Below are 22,898 nucleotides of genomic sequence, written 5' to 3' on the forward strand. Positions count from 1 at the left end.
CAAATGACAAGACCCTTTTCTTATCCTCCTCCTAAAAGTTAAAGACGATGAGTGCATTATCTATATATATGTGTATGTATGTATATTATCATTATTTAAGGATAATTATTTGAAGGTAATCATGTCAGATTTAGAATTTGTGGCATTCACAATCTAATACCCCTCCAGTCTTAATATAGGATTTAATTGTTGAGGTGATTCTAATCCTAAATATAAAATCTATTTCTTATATTTATCAATTTTTTAAATTATCCCTATGGATACTTCCTCAGCCATAATCAAGTATAAAGGAAGGAAGGATATTAAGAAAGATGATTACGGTGTTTTAGAAAAAATATGTCATATTTTTATAATTAACTAACTTACCTAACTTTCTAAATCTAGTCAAATTATTAAATAGGTCTTATATTAAAGACCAGAGAAGTACAGAAGAAGAATATCCTGAGAAAATGCTTGGTTTGGAGTATAATAATGCAAGCAAGATATACAGTAGGGCTGTTCACGGGACAGGCTCGTCCCGATTCCGTCCTGATGAACAGTAACGGACAGATTTTCTGTCCCGTGTCCCGGCCAGTCCCGGTCCTGGTCGGGACGGGACGGATCCGGGACGAGACCGGGACGTCCCGAACTTTTTTTAAAAAAATTTCTTTTAATTTTTTAATTTTTAAATTTTTAAAATTTTTTTAATAAAATCTAATTTTTTTTAATTATTTTTTTTGACTTAAACCTTATAAAAACATCTTTTTATTTCTTTTTTATTTGTTTGGCACTCTTAAACAAAGCTTAAAATATTACATATAATAATCATTAAAAACTCTAAACAAAAGCTTTTACCACAATAAAAACTTGCTAAAAATTCTAATCATCAATAATCTCAAATCATTAACAAATATAAAAAACTCTAAATACATATATCCACAGTTCCATACAATAGTCTCAAATCTAAAAAAAATATGAAAAAAATGATATTATATAAATATGATAAAAAATTAAAAAAATAAAAAAAGGGACCGGGACCGGGACGGGGACGGGGTCGTCTTGTCCCGTCCCTGTCCCTTTTTTTGTCTTGTCCGGAAAAATTTCGAGACGGATCCGTCCCATCCCAATAAGACCGGGACCGGAACCAAAACGGGCCGACGGGACGGCCAGTCTTGAACACCCCTAATATACAGTATCCCGTATTGTAATTAGCTACAAATGAGATAGGAGCTTCTGGAATTGCAGCTTCAACTAGAAAATTCTAATCCTTAATATAAGAACCAGTTGAAGGGTTAAATTTAATTTTAAATATAAGATCTTAATTAATTTTATCTTTTAAATTTATAATTTTCTCCTAAATATTCTATTTATAAGTTGTTTTCACTAAAGAAGATAATTTACGAAAGCCAACCTATATTTGTTATAAATAATTAACTTAATTAATTTTATTAATATTTCCAAATTAATTATCTACCTCTTATATTAGGGATTGAAGGTAGTTATCATAGGATGACGCTGAAACAAGTTTTACCGCGGTAGCTGATTCACACTCACATATTAGTGTTTTTTTGGTCGACCCGGAAAATTTCACAGTGATGCTTGTAAATTGCGATGTATCATGATATATATAAAAAAGCTTATAAATTTTCACATAATCTAAGAAAATAAGGACTCTTCCCCAAATAATCTGAATAATATTTCCTGACCAGAATAATTTCAATATTGAAATTTATTCAGAACTAACATTTTTCAGTGGTTAATATATAAAATAAGATTTATTTGAAAAAGAAACATACTTTTCTCAAGTTCACAAGAACTTCCAAGGTCAAAATAAAAAGTTCATAAGACTTCTTTCTCAGATATTATACTGGAAATAAGCTTTAAAACAATTCACAGAAGCCCAGAGAATCGCCTAAGAACAACCCCATTTTGATGTTCAAAATGGGCCTTTGGATCGTATCATCACACGTAGCCTCAAAAGGCATGTATAATTCAGCCCACTACTCGCCTTACCTTCCCTCCCTGGTCGGTGTGATACAGGAGAAAATTGCAATAAAGTAGAGAATTAAATATAAAAAAATTCCTTAAAATCATTAAATTGTTTTGAAATGAAATTTCAAAAGACGACATTTTATTTTTCTAATTATCAAATTATTTTTATTATTTTTTAAAAAAATATACATTGATAACTAAAAGAACAGTCATTGACAATTTAAGATGTAATGATTAATATTGACAAGTACTAACAACATATTTTCTTAGTACATCACAAAAATATAATGCATGAGTTGTCACTATCTTTTGGAATAATTGTTAATCATTACCCCCTCTGTTTCTTATTATAAGATTTTTTTAACTAAATTGCGTAGTTTAAGAAAAGAGTTAAAATGAGTTAAAAACAATTAATATTTAACAAATATATATTTTTTCAAATATACTCCATATATAAATGGGTAAATGTGAGAAAGTAACAGTGAGATAAATGAAGACAAAGAATGTATCAAATGCATTAAATTAGGGATAAAATAGGTAATAATGCATTAAATGTTTAGACAAACTCAAAGAGGATCTTATAGAAAAAGACAGACCCATTTAAAACATTGAATCTTATAATAAGAGACGAAGGGAATACACCTTAACTTATTAATGACTGCACTTTCAGTTGTTAATGCATATTTAAAAAAGAAAGATAAGGAAAATTTGGTGATTAAACAAATGAAATATTTTCTTTTAGGACTTCAGAATAATTTGACAATTTTAAGGAACATTTTCGTATTTAATTCTCTTTTATAGGATCTTATTGCAATTTTTTGTTTGATATAATTATAATTATAATGCTACCTTTGGTCATTAATATAATAGTTTATTTGAATTTTATTTTGGTCTTAAATATAAAATTTTAATTCATTTTATCTTTTATATTTATTTATTTTTTTAAGATAATCCTTGTAATAATAGTAGTTATAGTCAAGACACATGATTAATAAAATGTCTTAAAAAAGACAATATATATTTATTACAAATAATTAACTTAATTAATTTTTTTAATTTACTCAAATCCGTTAACTAATTTAAGAATCGGAACTAAGATAAACAAAAAAACAAATTAAAGAAAAAAGTTAAATAATCAGAAGAGGGAAATTATCCAGTCAATACGTCCGGGTGGCTAAGGAGACGGACTCGAAATCTGTTGGGTTTTCCGCCTGCGCAGGTTCGAGTCCTGCTGTCGACGCATTTGAGCCGTCCGATTTTGTGACGTCCTAGCACCAATCAACGGATATTCAAAAAGTATTTAAGTGGGGTCCAAGAAGAATCCCGAGCTTAAGCAAGTAATGTGTTCATTATTAATGAATCCGCGTTTTGTATATGATTAATTACATCTTAAAATATGATTTGCATCCTGACGACTAATAAATCAATTTTTATTAATTATTTACGCATAGCATTTGAAACTCTAATAAATTATATTATTCATGAGTCATAAATATTATAATTTGTATTAAACATTTTATAAAACTTTGTATTATCATCAGGAAAAAAAATCATTTATATTAATTTTTACTGCATAAAATAAATATGTTTTCATTTTTTTCTTTGTGCAAGTATTTTGTTCGAAGTAATTGAATTTAAAGTACTGTTATCTTGTAAATATGAGTATCTTTTAATCGTGATTTGAATTTTAGCTCACTAACTATTAAAACATGTTTTGCTTTGATTAAAAAACTAAGTAAGCTAATTGTTTAAGAATTTTTTTTATATAAATTTTAATTTTGAAAAATGATTGTATTTGTAATATACTACCTCTGGTCCTTAATATAAGATCCCATTTGACTTTTTGTTTGGTCCTAATTATAAGACCCCAACCCATTTTGTCTCTCATATTTATGTATTTTTTTTCCAAGATAGTCCTTCTAATAATGATAGTTCTAACCAATACAATTAATTAGTAAGGATATTTTAGGAATGATAATATTTATTTATTACAAATAACTAACTTAATTTATTTCCTTAATCTCCTCAAATAAGTCAACAGGGTTTTATAATTAAGACCGGAGGTAGTAGTAATTAGTTTTTAATAATTTCTACAAATGTAAGGTAAATTTTCTTTTTCTTTTTTAATCTGTTCTTTTCTTTCCCCTTTTTTTTTTTTCCTTGGACGGACTGGAAAATTGATTTGCGATCCTTCTGCTTCAACCGCCTGGCTAGAACAGTGGTGACCAGAGCATCCTAATCTCACTTTCATACACACTTTCTCTTCATTCCCCTCAAAGCTCATCTACTTCATGGACAGAGAATCGCCAGCCTCTTCATCATCATCATCATCAACAACAAGCACAATGACCAGCAACAATCTCCCACCACCCGAAGATGCTTGGCTTAATACCTGCCACAAGCTGCTGCCTCGTTGGGAATCTCATTCCCTTTCTCATCAGGTCCCTCTCTCTAATCCGCCCAAACTTAGTCTCACTTCCTCAATTGGATTCTGTCCCGTAATTTTCCACTTATCTCGTGAGTTAGGGTTTGATTCTTTTTCGTCGGTCAACTTCTTGCTTTTCATGTTATTTAATGTTCATAACTTGAGTCCAAAAAAAAAAAAAGTTCATAACTGTGCCTTCTGTGTTGATTGGTAATTTTTTTCCAATTACCTTTCCTCTTTTGGAACGCAATATACGATTTCTTTGACGTTTCTTGTGCCACTCCCCTTCCACCAAAATCGGTTGCGTGTGAGCCGTGGAGTAATGTCTATCTTTCATCAATGAAGTCCAGTAATTTTTTGTTGTGCAAAATGATAAGCATGCCTGACCCTGCTATATTGCCTGATTGTTACTTTTCTGTGTAATATGATTTCCTTGCATTGTCAATTTTCACTGTAGGATGAATACGTGTTCATGTCCCCGCACACGGTTGGTTTTTTTTTTTTTTTTTTTGTTTTTGGGGCCTGACCCGCACACGGTTGATTAGTTTGGTTGAATTTCCTGCAGTCAACAATTCCTATTTCTATATCAAGAGTTAACCAAGTTGATGCTGCTAGGCTCGATGTTGAAATGTCAGCTATGTTGAAGGAACAGTTGGTTAAAGTGTTCTCTTTGATGAAGGTAAAGTAATGTCTTGCTTTCATATGTTATGAAATTAATTAACGTAGTAATCTTGGACCTTCTCTGAACATCTTTTAAATTCTCGTTGTTTTTGGATTTAGCCACGTAGTAATCTCGGACCTTCTCTGAACATCTTTTAAATTCTCGTTGTTTTTGGATTTAGCCAGGAATGTTATTTCAGTACGAAGCTGAGCTTGATGCTTTCCTTGAGTTTCTTATTTGGAGATTCTCAATTTGGGTTGATAAGCCAACTCCAGGAATTGCTCTCATGAATCTGCGGTATAGAGATGAGCGTGCAATTGAACCAAGAGAAAAGGGTAAGAAGGTCTGAATATCATTTAGTTGAATATGTGATATGTTTGAGTTAAAAAGGAGAGATTTAGTTTTCTGTAAGTTGCACAAGGCTATTGTTGGTATTGCCAGCGTTATGAATGACTGTCCTGTAAATGGTGTAGATGCTGATTTGCTCTTAATATCATTTTGTGAAACGTACGAATTAAGGTTGATTCAAATGTATCTTTCAAGCCACTGATGTGAAGTTTTTCTTGTATTGAGCTTGAATCTCTATGTCATCTGTGATTCTTCTCCTCTGGATTATGTTCACATGATGCGCCAATAGAAGGTTGAAATATGATCATGTGGAGAGGCTTTTCCTTGCTTTAAAATAACCAATAACTGAAGTGAGGAAAATTTACTCTGATCTTTCAGTGACCAGTAACCACTGCATGTATATTGTCATTAGAGTATATTCATTCTAGTGGTATGATGGCCTGTACAAACTTATTATAGTGTTTCTTGCATGGTAACTACCACAGTCAGAACCGGTCTTGAGGGTCCTGGACTCACTGTTGCTCAGAAGATTTGGTATTGTATTGCAACCGTTGGTGGTCAGTATATCTGGGCCCGCATTCAATCCTTTTCCGCTTTTCGTCGGTGGGGTGATTCTGATCAGGTAATTTCTTACCTTTTTGGGTCCCCAAATTGACAGCTGCTTTTATTCTCCAGATGGAGGTGGATGGAAATGAGTTCTCATTTGGTTTTTATTTTATTTAGAGGTCACTGGCACGCCGGGTATGGATCCTTATACAACGTATAGAAGGAATTTATAGAGCTGCTTCATTTGGCAACCTGTTGATATTTCTTTATACCGGAAGGTATTTCTGTTCATCAAATGCTATTTTTATGATTCATGTATTTTCAATTATTTTCTACTCTAATTGAGTGATTGGTTTTCTCTAGTGTTGACTGTTTCTAAGAGTTCTCTAGGATGAGTGCATCTCATAATAAACTCCGCTATTATGCTAATCTTCCTTTTGCTTGTGCTAATGTAAAGCAGATATAGAAATCTCATTGAAAGAGCTTTACGAGCTAGGCTTGTCTATGGGAGCCCAAATATGAATCGTGCTGTTAGCTTTGAGTATATGAACCGGCAGTTAGTTTGGAATGAATTCTCGGTAATTTCCTCACCAACAAATCTAGTATCTTGGTGACTTGACAGTACTTTTGAAAGTAGCTTTTTGTTTCAGTGTTTTCTGTATTGAAGTTGATCTGCATTGTGCCCATCGTTTGCTTATAGTGATGAGAAATTTGCTCTTGCTGATGGTTATATTTCGATTGAAATGAGATTTAGACCTTGGATTGTTTTCACTGTTGAACTCTCATACTCTATTGCTCCCCCAGTCCTTTTTATAAGGCACTTGGAGCGGAAATTTTTGTTTTTTCCAAGAAGGCATCATATGGGACGTTGGTTACATTTTCTCCATATTGCCCTTGTTTAATACTATTGGTTTATGTTTCTCACTCATCTTTTCAAGAAGTTGTTTAATGGGGGTGTAATTGGGAACTTCTTTATTTTTGAGACAGAGTTAATAAGTTTTAAGTCTTTTCTTGGTGCCGATGAAAATGCTGAGAGTGACTTATAAAAAAAATCAGAGGGAGTATTTATGTTTCTAGTTTGTAGGAATATGCAATTGTTTTTTGCCCTCATTTCCCGCCTTGGAGTTCATATCTTGTTCTGCTGGCAGGAAATGTTGCTGTTGCTTCTTCCTCTTCTTAATTCATCGTCTATGAGAAATCTCCTTCGACCATTTTCGAAGGATAAATCCTCAAGTTCAGATCAGGATGACAACATTTGCCCCATTTGTCGTTCTACTCCAACCGTTCCTTTTGTTGCTCTCCCTTGTCAGCACAGGTGCATTTCTAGACATACAATCCAACTATTATGTTGATGGAACCTGGAATTTCTATCTGTGAGAGTATCCTTTCTGTGTGTATGCTTTAAATTAAAGAAATAGTCATTGAAGGATCAAAATTTCTCTGAATACAGATATTGTTATTACTGTCTTCGAACACGCTGTGCTGCTGCTCCATCATTTAGATGTTCCAGGTGTAGTGAGCCAGTCGCTGCTATGCAGCGGCATAATGGTGGTGTCACAAATGGATGATTCATGCGCAGGGAGAACAACGGAATAGTATTGAAGAGCATTTGATCAACATACAGAATTAGCGATATATAAAACACTACCCAGAATCAGGGTGGTATTCTTTGTCCCTTTTGTGTTGCTTCCCTCTTAATATATTTTTTACGAAGAAATCCATATCTCATTATAGATTTGTAGTTATAGGTTTATAGCATCTCTTCATCCATTGAGTGATGTATCCTATTTTGTAGCAATTTCCGGTGTTTCCACGCCGTTCTCTCTGTTTTTCTTATTTATTTTTGCAAATCAAGTTATAGTCATTCATATAATGTTCTGTTCCTTTGTAATGTGGTTGCTTCGATGTTGATTATCGCGCGGGCGTTAATTTTGCATCCACTTGATTCTGAATTGAACAATGTTAAAATATCGTGGACGATAATTGAAGGTGATTTGAGTTCAGTTGATAGAATATTGGGCCAGATTTGTAATTATGATTTCACAATCTTAGCTGAGAAGGGAAAAAAAACTATCTTTTGATTAACCTTTAGCTTATGTTTTGGATTGTAGTTATTTATTTATTTATGTTCTGCCTGACAAATTGCTTTTCTACTTTATTTATTCATGCAAATCCAATTCTGTTATTCTGGGAGTCAGGGAGGTGGAAATATGGCGTGCAGCCAACTTCAACAATTTCGGCCATATCGGATCACCTTTTCTTTTTCTTTTCATTTATTTCTTTCCTTTTCTAGTAAATGCTAAACTGTATGTCCTAAATACTAGCTGTATTTCTTAATATAAGAATTAGTTAAAAATTGAATTTGATTTTAAATATAAAATCTCAATTTATTTTGTTTATCATCTTTTATCCAAAATACTCTCCATAAAAAAATGATTTCAATAATTTAATGCACATGATTGAAGATGATAGTTTAGGAAAATTAATATGTATTTCTAACAACTAGTGAATTTAATTAATTTTTTAAATATTTTTAAATTAGTTATCTAATTTTTTTTTTAAAATTAATATCATGGAAGACCGTTTTCTAACTCTTATATTAGGTAGTAGCCCCTTGTTCACTGAAACGTGGGTTCGGATTTTGCACTCCACGTGTTGAAAGAAAGCACCGCTGATGCTAATTCTAGTTTGCAAGGCACAAGTCTATTCCTTGCAAGATGCATGTTGAGCTTAAATGGGCAGACTGGACGCCCTCTGGCCTAAAAGCAATTAAATATTGAAAAAATTGTTGAAATTTTTCTTATTGAAATTTGTTTAGAGATTTAGTTACAATTCATAATATGTAACTATTCTTTAGTTACGTGCAATTAATCTTTTATGCATGTGCAAAATGACAGGCATTTTACATACCTAAAGATACGTTGCACATAATTAGAGAATAATTGTACCTATTTAATTTGAATCCTTTCAAGCAAAAATAAAAATCTTAAATAGGGGTTTTTTAGCAATCTTTTTCTTAATATTTTTTTAGTTTAAGATAATATTCATTCCGTTTAAATGATTACAGAGAAGGGAGAAAGTTTCAACACGTCAAATTCAGTCAAAGCCTCTTTTCCCCCTTTTCCTTTAAGTTTTTTTGGCTGTTTCCGTGCATGATTAAAATGAAAAGCTCATAATTCATAGAAAAGGGGAATTAGATGAGACCGCTTGGGATGAAGGATGTTGGTGAGAGTGGAAGACCAACGGTCAAACTCAAATTCTATCTCATCAATTTCTTATCATCATCTTCTTCCCCTCAACACGTGGCGTGTGGAATCCAGAAGCTTTTTATGAAATAAAGAAAGAGGAAAATTTAAAGGTGCGAAACAATTCCAACTTTGTTTGTTCTTTGGAACATTAGGGATCATGTTTCCTTTTCATCTATTCGTACTGTGATGGGAAAAAATTGCCGGGACAACGGATGCGTAAAGGGTTTCAACAACTTGGCAATTTGCAAAACTTGTCTACTTGCACAACTTCCCCACGTTATATCTATTTTGTAAAGTATAGTTAGAATTTGAGCTTTTTTTCCCCAATCTAATTAGAGGTGATGATCCTCCGAATACATTTTCTCTAAGCTTACGATTTGGTACGAAGGAATTGGAAGAGACGGGGGAGGTTGAAAAATTTTAATGAGTTCGATTTAAAAAATTGAAATAGTAGGGTTTTAAAATTTTAATTAAAAAATATATAAGATAGAATAGGAATAAAAATTTAATTAAAAACTTTTAACTCTACTTTTCTAATTTTTTAAATCAAGCTCATTAAAATTTTTACCCCCTCTTTTCCCTTTCTCTCATACCAAACGTAAGGTAAGTTAATATTATTATTGGCCCTTATAATTTGATCGAATTTTGACTTTGATCTTTGTAGTTTTAATTTATTGATTTGGATCCTTATAATTCATAGATTTAGGGGAGATTTGGATATAGCCAAACCATGGTTTGAAAAATAGCTTTTGGAGAATAGATTATAGAGAAAATAGATTTTTTGAAAAAATGATTTTAATAAAGTGAGAGTATTTGGATAGTTATTGTCAGAAGTGCTTTTTTATATATAAAAATTTCTAAAAAAGACATAAGTTTAAATGATAATTACATATAAGATATATTTCATAATATATGTTCATTTGAAGTAATAAATTTGTTAATGATATATATTTTGGCAACGTAATAAATAAGACATAAATAATATAAATAATAAAAAATTAATTTGTATATATATTAATAAAATAATTAAATATGTTTTTAGGAAAATGATTTATTTTGCCAACAAAAAAATATTATTATTTCACCGTTGGAAAAGAGGCGGAATGGGAGAAGAGGCACTGGATGTTTTTCACTGTTAAGTGATTTTGACACAAATAATGATGACTCCAACTCTTCAAAAGCAAAAATGGGGATGCTTATACGAAAACCATGGTTTGGCTGGCTAAAACCATGATTTTTTCTAAGACCTGGGTTTAAAAAAAAAAAAAGAGTGTTTGGCAATCAGGCTAGAAGTACTTTTGAACTGATTGCCAAACACCCCCTAGTCTAAATCTAAGCATAGATACCAAAACAAAAATTCATTTAAAGTATAAGGACTTTCCATTCAAATCAAATCAAATCCCTGTAAAAATATAAGATAAAATACAATGATTTGAAACTACAGCCATCAAATTTTAAATTTGACCAAATTATAAGGAAAAGTAATTGTAGGAAAAAGAATATAAGTATCTTAAATGATATAATTTTTATACTATTTTCGTGAAATGAATAGACTTAAAGGATTCAGTTCAACAAACAGTAAGAACCAATAGCAGAGAGGAGCAACTTGAAATTTTTAGGGAAAAAAGAAAAAATTTGAAATTTGGGAAATGAAATTGTTTTTGGGTTTGTTGTGTTGTTTATTGTTAAGCTCCTTGTGGATTTATCAGAATGCTTACACTTTCTGATTCTCCTGGTCGGTGCCTTGTCATCTCATGTTATCCCCGCCCAAAAGCAATGCCTTCCACATGCTAGAAATTTCGTTTTCTCAGACAAAAAAAAAATTACAATTGAAAAAAAATCCAATAACATAACTACATAAGTAGTTTTCTTTGAACCCACTTTTACATGTAATTTGAATTTTAAAAAAAAAATTATCGATTTAATTATTTTGGCTATCACGTTAAAATAATATAACCACAATTTTATATTGCATGAAAATTTAATATATTAGTTAAAGATTAAAAATGATGTTTTCTAAAATAATTAAGATTAACCAACAAGCTATTTTTTGGCATGTTAAACAATTTCATCCTGTAAAAAAAAGAATACAAATTTAAATTTTGAAAAAGGCAGTAATTGATTACCCCAAAAAATAAGATTAATACATGTGGGTTAAGTAAATTGCGCTTGAGCCGTCTCAGTTCGTTCATGTTGTCGGTACATTGTTGTTGATAATGTACTCATTTAGTCTTGTTTATAAAATATTTTTAATATATTTTATACAGATAAATAAATTTTAAAATACCTTAACTGTTGAAATATAATAAATTTTTAACTTTATCACTATTTATTATATATACTTTTTAAAAAAACCTATCTACACTGTAATAAATGAAGAACAAAATAGTATATTTATGTTAAAAATTTAATAAAATATAAATAAGATAAAAAAAAAACTTCTCTCCCTGTTATAAATAGGATCAGATGAGTATGTGTGTTTAGCACGCCTATGAGTCACGAGTCATAACTACCCCCTCTCTCTCCCATATTATCATAATACTCCTATCCTTGCATATCCTATTAATATGATAAAGACATTGAAGACATAATTTTATTCTTTTTTATTATTATTATATTAATTTTATTATTGTTTATAATGTATATTAGATAAGGATAAAATTAGAAAGTTGTTAAATTTAATTATAGAGTTAATAAACTTTAAAAATTTTTTATGTAATACATATTAGAAATGATTTATATTAACCAATTATTGTGGCTCATAATGAATAAAATTAATTCGGCGGAACAAAAATAAAACAAAGAGAGGCACATTTTTAATGGTGTCAGAACTGAACTAAGGAGCTTGTTGTTAATTATTGTCATATTGGGTGAGCAGTATTATAATGAGCCAGTAAGATCCCAAATTTTTGTTTGTACATGTGAACCTGAATTATTGCTTCCTCCACCACATTCCCCCTCTTATTTTTGTTAATTGTTATTATTGTTGTTATTATTATTATTATGCATTCTGACATTGATCTCAATACCATTATTAGGCCCTACCTCTACCCTATTCCTACCTAGCTCAGCTAGATATGTCTCCAAAAACAATCCCAACGTGTCATGTTGTTATTATCTATTTATTTTTCTTTTTTTAGTTATTTATTCTTTAAAAAAATCCCACAAAAACATCGCTTCAATTTCAAAATTTAAATTAGTTTTATTTCATCTACTTTAATAGTTATTAACCTTATTTAATAAACAAATAACAATAAATTTTTGTAAAAATTCTTGATTTGAGATTTCAAAATTTAAGTAGTATTATTGTGGGATTTTCTTTTTATCTTTGTATTTTCTTTACCATGATACTACTCTACTTGAATTTTGTTAATAGTTATTTTACAATTTTATTTTATTTTTAATCAAATTATTGTCATATTTTTAATTATGTCCTTGTTGTTTCACATAATTTTTAATCAGATCTCTTAGATGCCTAATAGGAAAAAAATCACAAGGAGATAATAAGAAATTAGATAAAATTATAATTAAGTACTTGATAAAAATAACTGTATAGACTTGATTGAAAATCAAGTAAAATTATAAACACACAAAAGAAAACTATAGGGATATGATTAAAAATAGGAACTGACAGATTAATTTTTCATATTTATTGCTTTGGTTTCGTTTCAAATTTATATATTTATTAATGTTTTAATAAAAAGTAGTAAATAATTACATGTTATTATTCATTAACTTTTTAAAATTGAAATATATTAATGATTATTGGGATTGTATGTTTTGTGACTTGTGTTGCGAGAACGCTCATGATTTTTTTTTAATTTAATCTTTTTTCTATCATATTTCAAAGGAGACTTGAATCTTTTAAAATTCAGGCACTTGTACGCTATTAAGAAAAAAAGTGGGAAATTTCAACCATATTCCAAGAAATGGACTTAATTAATCTAAAGTTTGTTGACAACCGAAAACAATACAATGACAAGTTTTAATGTAAGAAATGACAATTGATTTATACTAATTACTTGTTATTAAAACTTTTTAATAATTAAATTTTTTTATTGAGACTTTATCGTAATTCTCCCTTAAAAAGAGAGAGAAAGAAGGATCTGAGTAATCTACACGCTCATCCTCTCTGAAGCCTTTTGTTTTACACTTCTAATTTAAAAAAAAAAACTTTTTACTTAAAGACAAATTTTTTTAATAGATCTATATCTCATAGAAGGGAAATCACTTAAAATAAATTATAATTGCACACTCAATTTAAATATAGTGTAAATTATATTTTAAAAGTAGGTTGTAAACTCCTACTAATCACTATATTAATATATTCATAAAAAATCATAAACGGATACACCCCAAACCCAAATTGAGGAAGCTAATGAAGCTGCCACTAAATCCTATTAATTGATGTAATTAATTCACAGAGAGCTCTTAAATCTTAATGCACTGCAAGTCTACAACCCATCAGCTTTTCTCTTTCCAACCCCAACTTTATTATTATTATTATTAGTATAATAAAAGCGAAAAAGCATCCTCAAAAAGGAATGCTCGATGAAAGAAAGAAAGAACTTAAAGAGAACTCATGAAAATCAAGAGCCCCAATTCAAAGTTTAGTCTTTTCCTCTCCATCTCTATAAAATTCTGAGACTCTCCAACACTTTCAAGTTCCTTCATCAAGAGGTCCTCTCAGAAAATTGAAAATACTGTGATCAAATTTAAAGCTTTATACCATATACAGCCTCCTTGTTCGACTTCCTCCCAATCGCATATCAGCAAGTTAGAGAGAGGAAGGTAAAGTAGGAAAAAAAAACCCCAGAAAATTAAAGAACAAGAAAACTTGTCTGGGTTTTCTGGTTCTTCTGAAGGTCCGGGCATGAACTGAGGAGAGATCTGTTTCAGTAAATGATCGTGGACATGGGTGGGAACCCTAATTTGTGGAGCAATATGCATGACGCTGCTTATGTTCTTGGATCTTCCATTCCTTTCAATCCGATCCCTCAAAACTCCGAGCCTCGTCCTTCCACCTGGAGCCAACTCGTCTTGTAATTCTCTCTTCGCTCTCCATAATTGCTTCCTGTGTCTTCCAAGTGTTTGATAGAATGGTTTATTGAACTTGATCCAACAACTATGCCAGCTAGATAGCTAGCTTTCATGGCCTGTTTGGAAGCTTGATTAACTTCCATATTCTTATCTCTTTTCTTTGACCCAGCTTAATCATGCGGCATATCTTCAGTATTGGCACTGATAATTTTCCTTGGGTTGGTTTTGCGCAGCTCAGGAGCACCAGGAGAAGAGAAGAGACTGAGTTTTGATCATTTTGAAGCAAAAAGGTTGGGCAGGTGGGAAGAACAAGTTCTGAATCCATCCCTGTCGAGATTTCATGTCGACGAAGGAATAATAAAGCAACAGGGTTGCCTGTACGGCAGCCATGGCGGTGGTGGTGAGGAATTTCAGGGTACTCATTCTTCATCTGCAGGTGGGTCAGTAGTAGCTAATTGGTCACACATGGCGGGTCCTGTTTCTTCTTCCCCTAGGTCGTCCTGCGTCACTAGCTTGACTAGTAGTAATAATAACTACAACACTGTATGGGATTCTTTCTCTTATAAGAAGGCCGACACTAAGAAAAATTATCTCCCTGCCGCAGATCACTCATCTGAGGTAAATATTAATCATCAAGACTTTCAACCAAGCTGGTTTCTTGATTTAAGCATCTATGTAAACATTGTATTTTGAAAGTGATTAATTAATATTTTTTCTTATGATCTATCTATCCATGTACATAGTGTAGCACAGCCACTGGGGGAATCTGTAAGAAGGCTAGGGTTCAACCAACTTCAAGCCACCCTCCTCTCAAGGTCATCACCTACAAATCTCTCTCTCTCTCACTGTCTCACTCTCTCATCATCTTATTATATTTGAAGGACAAAAAATAGGTATTATTTGTAAAGTTCCTGTTATTATCTGGTTCGTGCTATACTGAAACTTGTGATATATAAAATAGTAAAATACTACTATGTGTACTGCCGCCAATTCTTATTATAAGCTTCAACTAACTAATTCATAAATAGTAAATAATTAGTTAAAAATAATAAATAGGTTAGAAATATATTTTTGTTTTCAAATACGTCCTTATAATAAATGAGAAAAAAATAAAAAAGAATGTGTGAGAAAATATGATAGAAGATAAAAAATTAAGGGTAATATTAGAAAAAAATACATTGAATATCAAGACAAACTTAAATTAAAACTTATAAAATAAACCACATCTTTTTCTAATTTTAAAATTTATAAATCGAGGCGTAGGAAGAAGTAGAGTATATGATGAGGTTTTTTATACTTCATTAATACTAGTATATTGTTCATTCTTGTAATCAAAACGTTAAACTACGTTAATGAAAGAGTAGGTGGCTGTCTCTATCAAATTAAAGACAGCATTAATTAATATTCTTTGTGGTACTGATCGAAGCAATTAAAGGTGTAATTAATGGAAGATGTGAAAATATGAACAGGTGAGGAAGGAGAAGCTGGGGGATAGAATATCAGCCCTTCACCAACTGGTTTCTCCTTTTGGAAAGGTAACCACCTCATTAATTAAATTTAATTTATACTATCCCACATTAGTGACCTTTTTTTTTTAAAAAAAAAAAAAGCAAAGTCGTTCTTATCGTTTCTTTTGTCTTCAGACAAACTAGTATTTATTTTTTTAAATTTTTGATATATATATGTATATGTATATGCATATGCATACTATTAAATAAAAGAACAAAAAGGAAAAGAAAAGGATGACAAAAGTGGGAAATGGTTTGCCTGTGCAGACTGACACAGCTTCAGTGTTGTTCGAAGCCATTGGATATATCAGATTCCTTCATGGTCAAATTGAGGTGACATTTCTATCACTCCCATCATATTTTTTTTAATTTAATTAGTCTAGTAAATACTAAAAGAGTGTTTGAATAAAAACCAAATTATGAGGGTGTTTGGCAACCTCCAAACTATGATTTTAGAAGTATTTTTTTCACAAAACGAGACAAATTCCTTCACATATTTACTTTATAAACTGTAAAAGCACTTCTGAAATCATGATTTGATTTCTATCCAAACACTCTCTATGACTTTAAAAGTGCTTTTAAGGTTGACGAAATAAATATGTAAAGAGGTTTGTCTCATTTTGTGAAAAAGTGCTTTTAAGAAACACTTTTATCAAATACCGCCTAAATAGTACACTGAATTCAATTTTTGGTAAATCAGTTATATATTAGTTTATTTAAACAGAATGAAAAAGAAAAAATAAAATTAAAATTAAAAAATATATTAAATATTAAGATAAGCCTAAATTAAAATTTATAAAATAAATCATATTTCTTCTCAAATTTAAATCTTACTGCCATTACAATTACTCTAAACAGTTAAAAACTAAAAGCAGGTGTTCTTGGTATTGTTATTGTACGAACTCTGCAAACTGTTCAGGCTTGAGAGTCAGTGACGAGAGCACGCAATTAAAGAGAAAGTTTCATCAATTTTTATGTTTCTTTCTCCCAAAAAAAATATTTAATTTTTTATTATTTTGAAAGTTTCTTTTGTTTTTTTTTTTTGAATTCTTATTTCTTGTTCTTGCATTCCCCGCAGGCTCTCTGTTTTCCTTATTTCGGAAATTCATCAAAACACTTGAGGAATCATCACTTTGTAAGTATTTGTACTTTTCCTTTACATATTCCATATCCATGAATCGATTAAATGAAAGGATATTTAAAAATTTTGCATGAAATTCAAAAATTAATAAAAAATTAAATATACAGTAAAAATACACTATCAGTTTATTTTGTTTTATTACAATTTATCGACAACATATATTTGCTATTATTTTTTATTCACACTAACTTGCATGGATATCCTTTGGTCTATGAATTCACACTAACTTATTTTTAAAAAAGAATAAATTATTCTGGTATATATATCTTTAATCTATTTTGAAATCAGTGTAGACAAAAAAATTTCTATGTATTTTGAAAAAACATTATGCATAAGCAATCTCAAAGAAAAAATAAATATCTTAATTAATAGTTTACTCTATATATGTTTGTTGAAGAAAGGTTTAATATGTAGCATCGCATAAAAACCATACATGAAAACTATTCCTTCTTTCACAACACACCAACACAAATGTGATATGTGTGTGTGTGTGTGATATATATATATATATATATATATATCTATTGGTGAGAGTGTGGCACATATAATGATATGGTTTAATGAACAGGTGAATCATGGAGAGAGAAATTCCGTATTCCCAGAGGACCCTGGACAGGTACCCGTTTATCATATTATATCATAATAATAATTATTATTATTATTATTTTTTTAAAAAAATTATGCATAATAATAATAATTATTATTATTAAATTTTTGTGCAAGAAATGATAAAAGTCCTTACTATTCACAATTTCTGTCGATTACGTTGGTTTTCCTCAGGACTTCATAGTGATTTTGTGTCTTTCTTTTTTAAAAAAGATAATGCTCTCATGAGAAAAGTATCTTTTTGTTTTATTATTATTTTAAAGTTATAACGTGAGATTTAAAAAAGGAGAAAAATATTATATATAATATATACACACAGACTGATGATTTCTTGTGTTTTGCTTTTGGGTCCTTTCTGTTCCCTTCGCGAAGCTCTTGAATAATGATGCTTCACTCAAAAGAAATGGAGCTTCAATTGCAAACCAGGTATTCTTTCTTTCTTTAATTTGATTTCAATACAAAAACAAACACATACTTTAATGAAGGTCCTTGATGCTTACACATTAATATATACTACCTCCAGTTCTTAATATAAGACTTTGTTTGACTTTTATTTTAGTTCTAAATATAAGACCCCAATCCACTCTGTCTCTTCTATTTATGTATTTTTTAAGGTAATCCTTCTAACAATAATAGTTTTAGCCAATACATTTGATTGGCAAGGATATTTTAGGAAAAACAATACATATTTATTATAAATAACTAACTTAATATTTTCTCTGAGTCTCTTCAAATTAATCAACGAACTCTTATAATTAGAACCGGGTAGCGTGTATATATATATGGACAATGAAAATCATATAATATTGATATGCCTCAGTTTGCTTATTATTGTTATTATTAATAACGAGGATGGGAATATCTAATATATCAGGAAAATGGAGAAGAAAAGGCAAAGGACTTGAGAAGCAGAGGATTATGTTTGGTGCCAATATCTGTGAGCCACCATTTTGGAAGTGATCATAATAATATCGGAGCTGATTTTTGGTCATCCACTTACCGCAGCGGTTTTTAATTAAGTAACTCCTTTCCATTAATTAAATCTGAGCCTTAATTCACTAATTAAATCCGTAGGCTCAGTCTATATATAGAATATAATTATAAGCAGGTTAAATTAATCCATCTCAAAAATAAATATGTAAACGTTACCCATAATTTTTAGTGTAATAATCCTTTTATGATGATGATACATATTTACATGTTCACCACTTTGCTTTGGTTTGCTTTTTAATTTATTCTTCCTTCTATTCACATGCGTAATTCAGTTCTCGTAGCTAGCTTCTGCATCCTGAGTAATCAATTTATCCTAGTACAAGACTGAATTAATATGAATAATGTTATATATTGCATTCGATCCTCTTTTTTTTTTATTGCATTCGATCCTTAATATAATACTCCTCCGATCCTTATTATAAGACCCAATTTGACTTTTTATTTGGTCCTAATTATAAGACCCAATCCATTTTGTTTCTTATATTTATGCATTTTTTTTCAAGATAATCCTTCTAATAATGATAGTTTTAGCCAATATACTTAATTAGCAAAAATATTTTAGGAATGACAACACTTATTTATTATAAATAACCAACTTAACTTACTTCCTTAATCTCCTCAAATAAGTCAATTGGGTCTTATAATTAGGACCGGAGGAGTAGTTAGTTTGACTTTTAGTTTAGTACAAATATAAGACCCAATTCACTCTGTTTTTTGTATTTTTTTTTCAAGGTAGTTCTTATAATAGCTATACATGTTAAAGATTTCATCAAATGATAATTCTAACTAATACATATGATTGGTAAAAATATGTTAGAAAAAATAACAACTATTTATTACAAATAACTAAACTAATTTTTTTAATCTACTCAAATTAGTTAACTAGTTCTTATATATTAAAGACCGAAGGTAGTAATATATATATATAATATGTGCGTTCAAGGTTCAAAAATTATCATCATCATGGTCATCATCTAGCATTTTCATTTTATTTGTCCCTGAATCTAACTAAGATGACTTATGTTTTTCATAAATGATATGTCAAGAAAACTGTTGATTGATCTGTAATTTTGGTTTGAGATTTGGTTTTTTTTCCACTAAGCTATTCATCACTATGCCTCCATGTAGTCTCTTGTGAGAACTGCTTAAATTAAATTTTAATGATGTATTAATCAATACTTAAAAAATTTAAGTATGATTTTAGTCCTTTAACTTTATACAATGTTTTACTTTATTCTCTTAATTTTAAAAAGTATAGTTTAAATGCTAAAATATTAAGTTTAATTTTTTAAAATATTGTGATTGTTACAAAAAAAATTATTTAAGACTAACGATTTAAGATTAAATTATTAAAAATACACTTTAATGAGTCAAATTAAAATTTTATAGAAAGTTAGATGACTAAATATATACTTTAGCTTTTTTAAATTAAAAGATTATATGTATACTTTAGTTTTTTTTAAAAAAATCATTTTTAAATCTGAAACAACAAATTCAATTTGATGAGGCCTATATTGCCTGCAGTTCAAAAGCCATTTCTCTTTCAAATATGGATTTTTATATAAAGTAGCAACTTAAATTTTTTTTAAAAAAAGTAATTTAATCATCCTCTTTGAAAGAAATAAGCATACTCTAAAAGAATACTGTAGAAAGGTTTATATAAAGTGTATTTTAATGAATATTAAGTCAATTTACAATATGATTATATGTGATTGGAGAATTTGATATAGTGGATATAAAGAACTTGATATATGAAAAAAAAAAAAACCTCTTCTTAATACATAATTATAAAACCATTTTTAAAATGATAAACATAGTAGAAAAAGAATTGAGTTAGAGTGTTAAAATACTATCATAGTTATAAAGAGTTTAGGTTATTCCGAAAACATCCCAAGTGACTCAGGATACATAAAACACCCATGGGTTTAACAACACGTAGAACAAAGCCTCAAAGCACAGTAACCGCCCATAAGCCCAACATAACATTCATCCCACAAAGATTTAGGGCACAAGAAACATAGGGTGCTTAACCCAGCCCACAAGTCATACACATAAAAGTATCACATACAGCACAGTCTTATGGCCTTCAGCTATTTTAACAGCATTCCATCAAATACAGTCATCTAAACAAAAGAAAGTATATGTCAACACAGTCGTGGGTCCTAAGATAGCAATATACATAACATTACATGCCTAAACCAAAAGAGGACTACTAGGCTATGTTCACTTATGCCTTTGGTTGCTTCCCTTCACGCCGAGCCAAACTAGATGGCTCTCTTGAAAAGCATTGATGAATAGTAGGGTGAGACATAAAGTCCCAGTAACCAAGTATTAATTTATGACATATACAAGTAGGATGGCAAGTTGGTGAAGTAGTACTCAAATATAGTTTAAGAAATAAATGATATTTTAATAGGTACAATCACATAAAAAGAGTATATCTCTCCATCCACAACACAGTTCATATGAAAGTACATATATGCAACAACACAATGAAATATGCCCTCCCATCACCTTACTCTTTCTTATGACTCCTTGACAAGGACCCGGGCTTTTTGTGCTGAGTAACCAGGTCAAAGGTTACCCCACTCACATCAAGCAACGGGCTCCCTCTTGTACCTACACTGCCCAAGAATGGACCATGGTGCAAGAGGTGTCTACCCAAGAGTTTGTTCTCAATTCCAGGCCAAGTAAAAGGAAGAACTACATGGGTCTAACAAAAAGGCCAAACACTGGGATCAATAGTGTAGGCATGCAGTGTGGGCTTCAAGAACAATTATCCTCCACATAACAAAATCCCAACCTCCACATATTAACCCCATGCATAGTCACGATATATATATAATCTCATAATTTTTTAAAGTAAGATTATATAATTTCAAACAAAGTACGATACATTTTCATTTTTTTTTCAATAACATAATATTAGTATATTAAATTCAGCACCACAAGAAAACAAAATTTATAATAAAGCACCACTCAAGTATACTTAAATCAACATACTTCTCACTTCACCAAAATTTGTCATGTAAGAAAATATACACTTTATTCACAGGCATAATTTCACAAATTAACTTGAGAAAATAAAAACATAATAAACACCTTACAATCCAAAACATGTATATAAAATAAATTAACCCCGGTTACCTCTACTTCAAATTTAACCTCACAGCTTGAGAAATAAGAGCACAAATTACAAACTCCGAAGTACAAGATAATCTACAAATAATATAGATACAATTTAATATACATACAAATAATTAACTTAAATTACATAGAATTTATTATTATTAATATTTATACATATATTTACTATCCAAAAATTCTTACTTCAAATAACAATTTTTCTCTACCCAAATAACTCATTTAAATTATAAATATTCATAAAATATTTTTTTATCTAATATTGTAAGAATCTCAATTTATAACTTAAGTTTCTAGTTTCAAAATTTTTCTAATAATATAGTCTTAACCTATTTTACATTTTAAACCGATTAAAATATCAATAATATATTAAGTAACCCAAATAAGTTATTTAACTTAAATTTAACTGGTAAAAACATTCTATATATCTTGAATAGTACATTTTCCAACTAAAATCTTAGTTTAAAATTCTCAAAACAATCAATAAACAAATATAAACCGATTAAAATTTCAATAATATATCAAACAACTCAAATAAATTATTTAACTTAATTTTAATCGGTATAAATATGATATATATCATAAATGACAGATTTTTCAACAAAATAAATTTGATTTTAAATACCATAGGTAATAAATGGATAAATCTAAATTGATTAAAATTTCTTAATAATAAATCTTTAAATTTTTACAGTCAAATATTTTCGAAACTCAATACTTACTCTATATTCAAATCACAAAATTTTCTCTAAACATTATAATGATACTACTAATATAAAGCTCTAAATATATAGGAAATACTTATGGAGAAAAATTTAATAGAAAGAAATGTTTAATATATTTATATGATTCCCAGAGCTTGTATGACTCTTCAAACTGCTAACACTTCTCTTCTTTCCTCTCGGTCTCTCCTTCTTCGCATCTTACTCTTTCTTTCCATTCTTTGTGATCACTTTCATTTTTTATCGTTCAAATTCCACCGTCCTTTCTCAATTTTTCTTCATTCATTAATGCTCTCTTCGTATTTTTCTTCCTTCAGTCAAAAGCTTTCCCCCAAAATTCCTCTCCCTCTTAAATACGTTCAGTTTTCAACGTGTTGTCCCTTTCCCTTTTTTTTTAATATTAATAAAATATTATTATTTAATAGTAATAAAATATAATATAATATATATATTTTTGAAATAATAACTTTTTTTTTAGGATGTCCAATTACAAATTACAATCCATTCAAAACCATAAATTAATCACAATTACATCCCATTTAAGT

The 22,898-nt window shown here is 29.8% G+C and overlaps 2 protein-coding genes across 3 annotated transcripts; both read left to right on the top strand.

The window, feature by feature from the left end:
* Positions 1–4,162: 4,162 nt before the first annotated feature.
* On the top strand, positions 4,163–7,824 carry LOC114751998 (peroxisome biogenesis protein 2). 2 transcript variants are annotated; one of them, XM_028940713.1, is made up of 8 exons: positions 4,163–4,412; positions 4,962–5,075; positions 5,239–5,392; positions 5,891–6,027; positions 6,129–6,229; positions 6,412–6,529; positions 7,100–7,266; positions 7,402–7,824. In XM_028940713.1, the coding sequence occupies exons 1-8, from the start codon at positions 4,263–4,265 to the stop codon at positions 7,517–7,519; spliced, it is 1,059 nt and encodes a 352-aa protein (XP_028796546.1). In that variant the 5' UTR covers positions 4,163–4,262; the 3' UTR covers positions 7,520–7,824. The 2 variants fall into 2 exon arrangements, with proteins under 2 accessions (XP_028796546.1, XP_028796547.1); XM_028940714.1 differs by lacking the exon at positions 4,163–4,412 and adding an exon at positions 4,627–4,715.
* Positions 7,825–13,819: 5,995 nt separating this feature from the next.
* LOC114751999 (transcription factor bHLH68-like) lies at positions 13,820–18,657 on the top strand. The gene is made up of 9 exons (XM_028940715.1): positions 13,820–14,241; positions 14,473–14,857; positions 14,983–15,054; positions 15,709–15,774; positions 16,015–16,080; positions 16,826–16,882; positions 17,457–17,504; positions 17,867–17,920; positions 18,369–18,657. The coding sequence occupies exons 1-9, from the start codon at positions 14,102–14,104 to the stop codon at positions 18,507–18,509; spliced, it is 1,029 nt and encodes a 342-aa protein (XP_028796548.1). The 5' UTR covers positions 13,820–14,101; the 3' UTR covers positions 18,510–18,657.
* The last annotated feature ends 4,241 nt before the right edge of the window (positions 18,658–22,898 follow it).

This window comes from Neltuma alba, unplaced genomic scaffold, assembly GCF_004799145.2.
Source record: "Neltuma alba isolate B1F8T4 unplaced genomic scaffold, ASM479914v2 tig00007209_pilon, whole genome shotgun sequence".
NCBI classification, from domain to species: Eukaryota; Viridiplantae; Streptophyta; class Magnoliopsida; order Fabales; family Fabaceae; genus Neltuma; species Neltuma alba.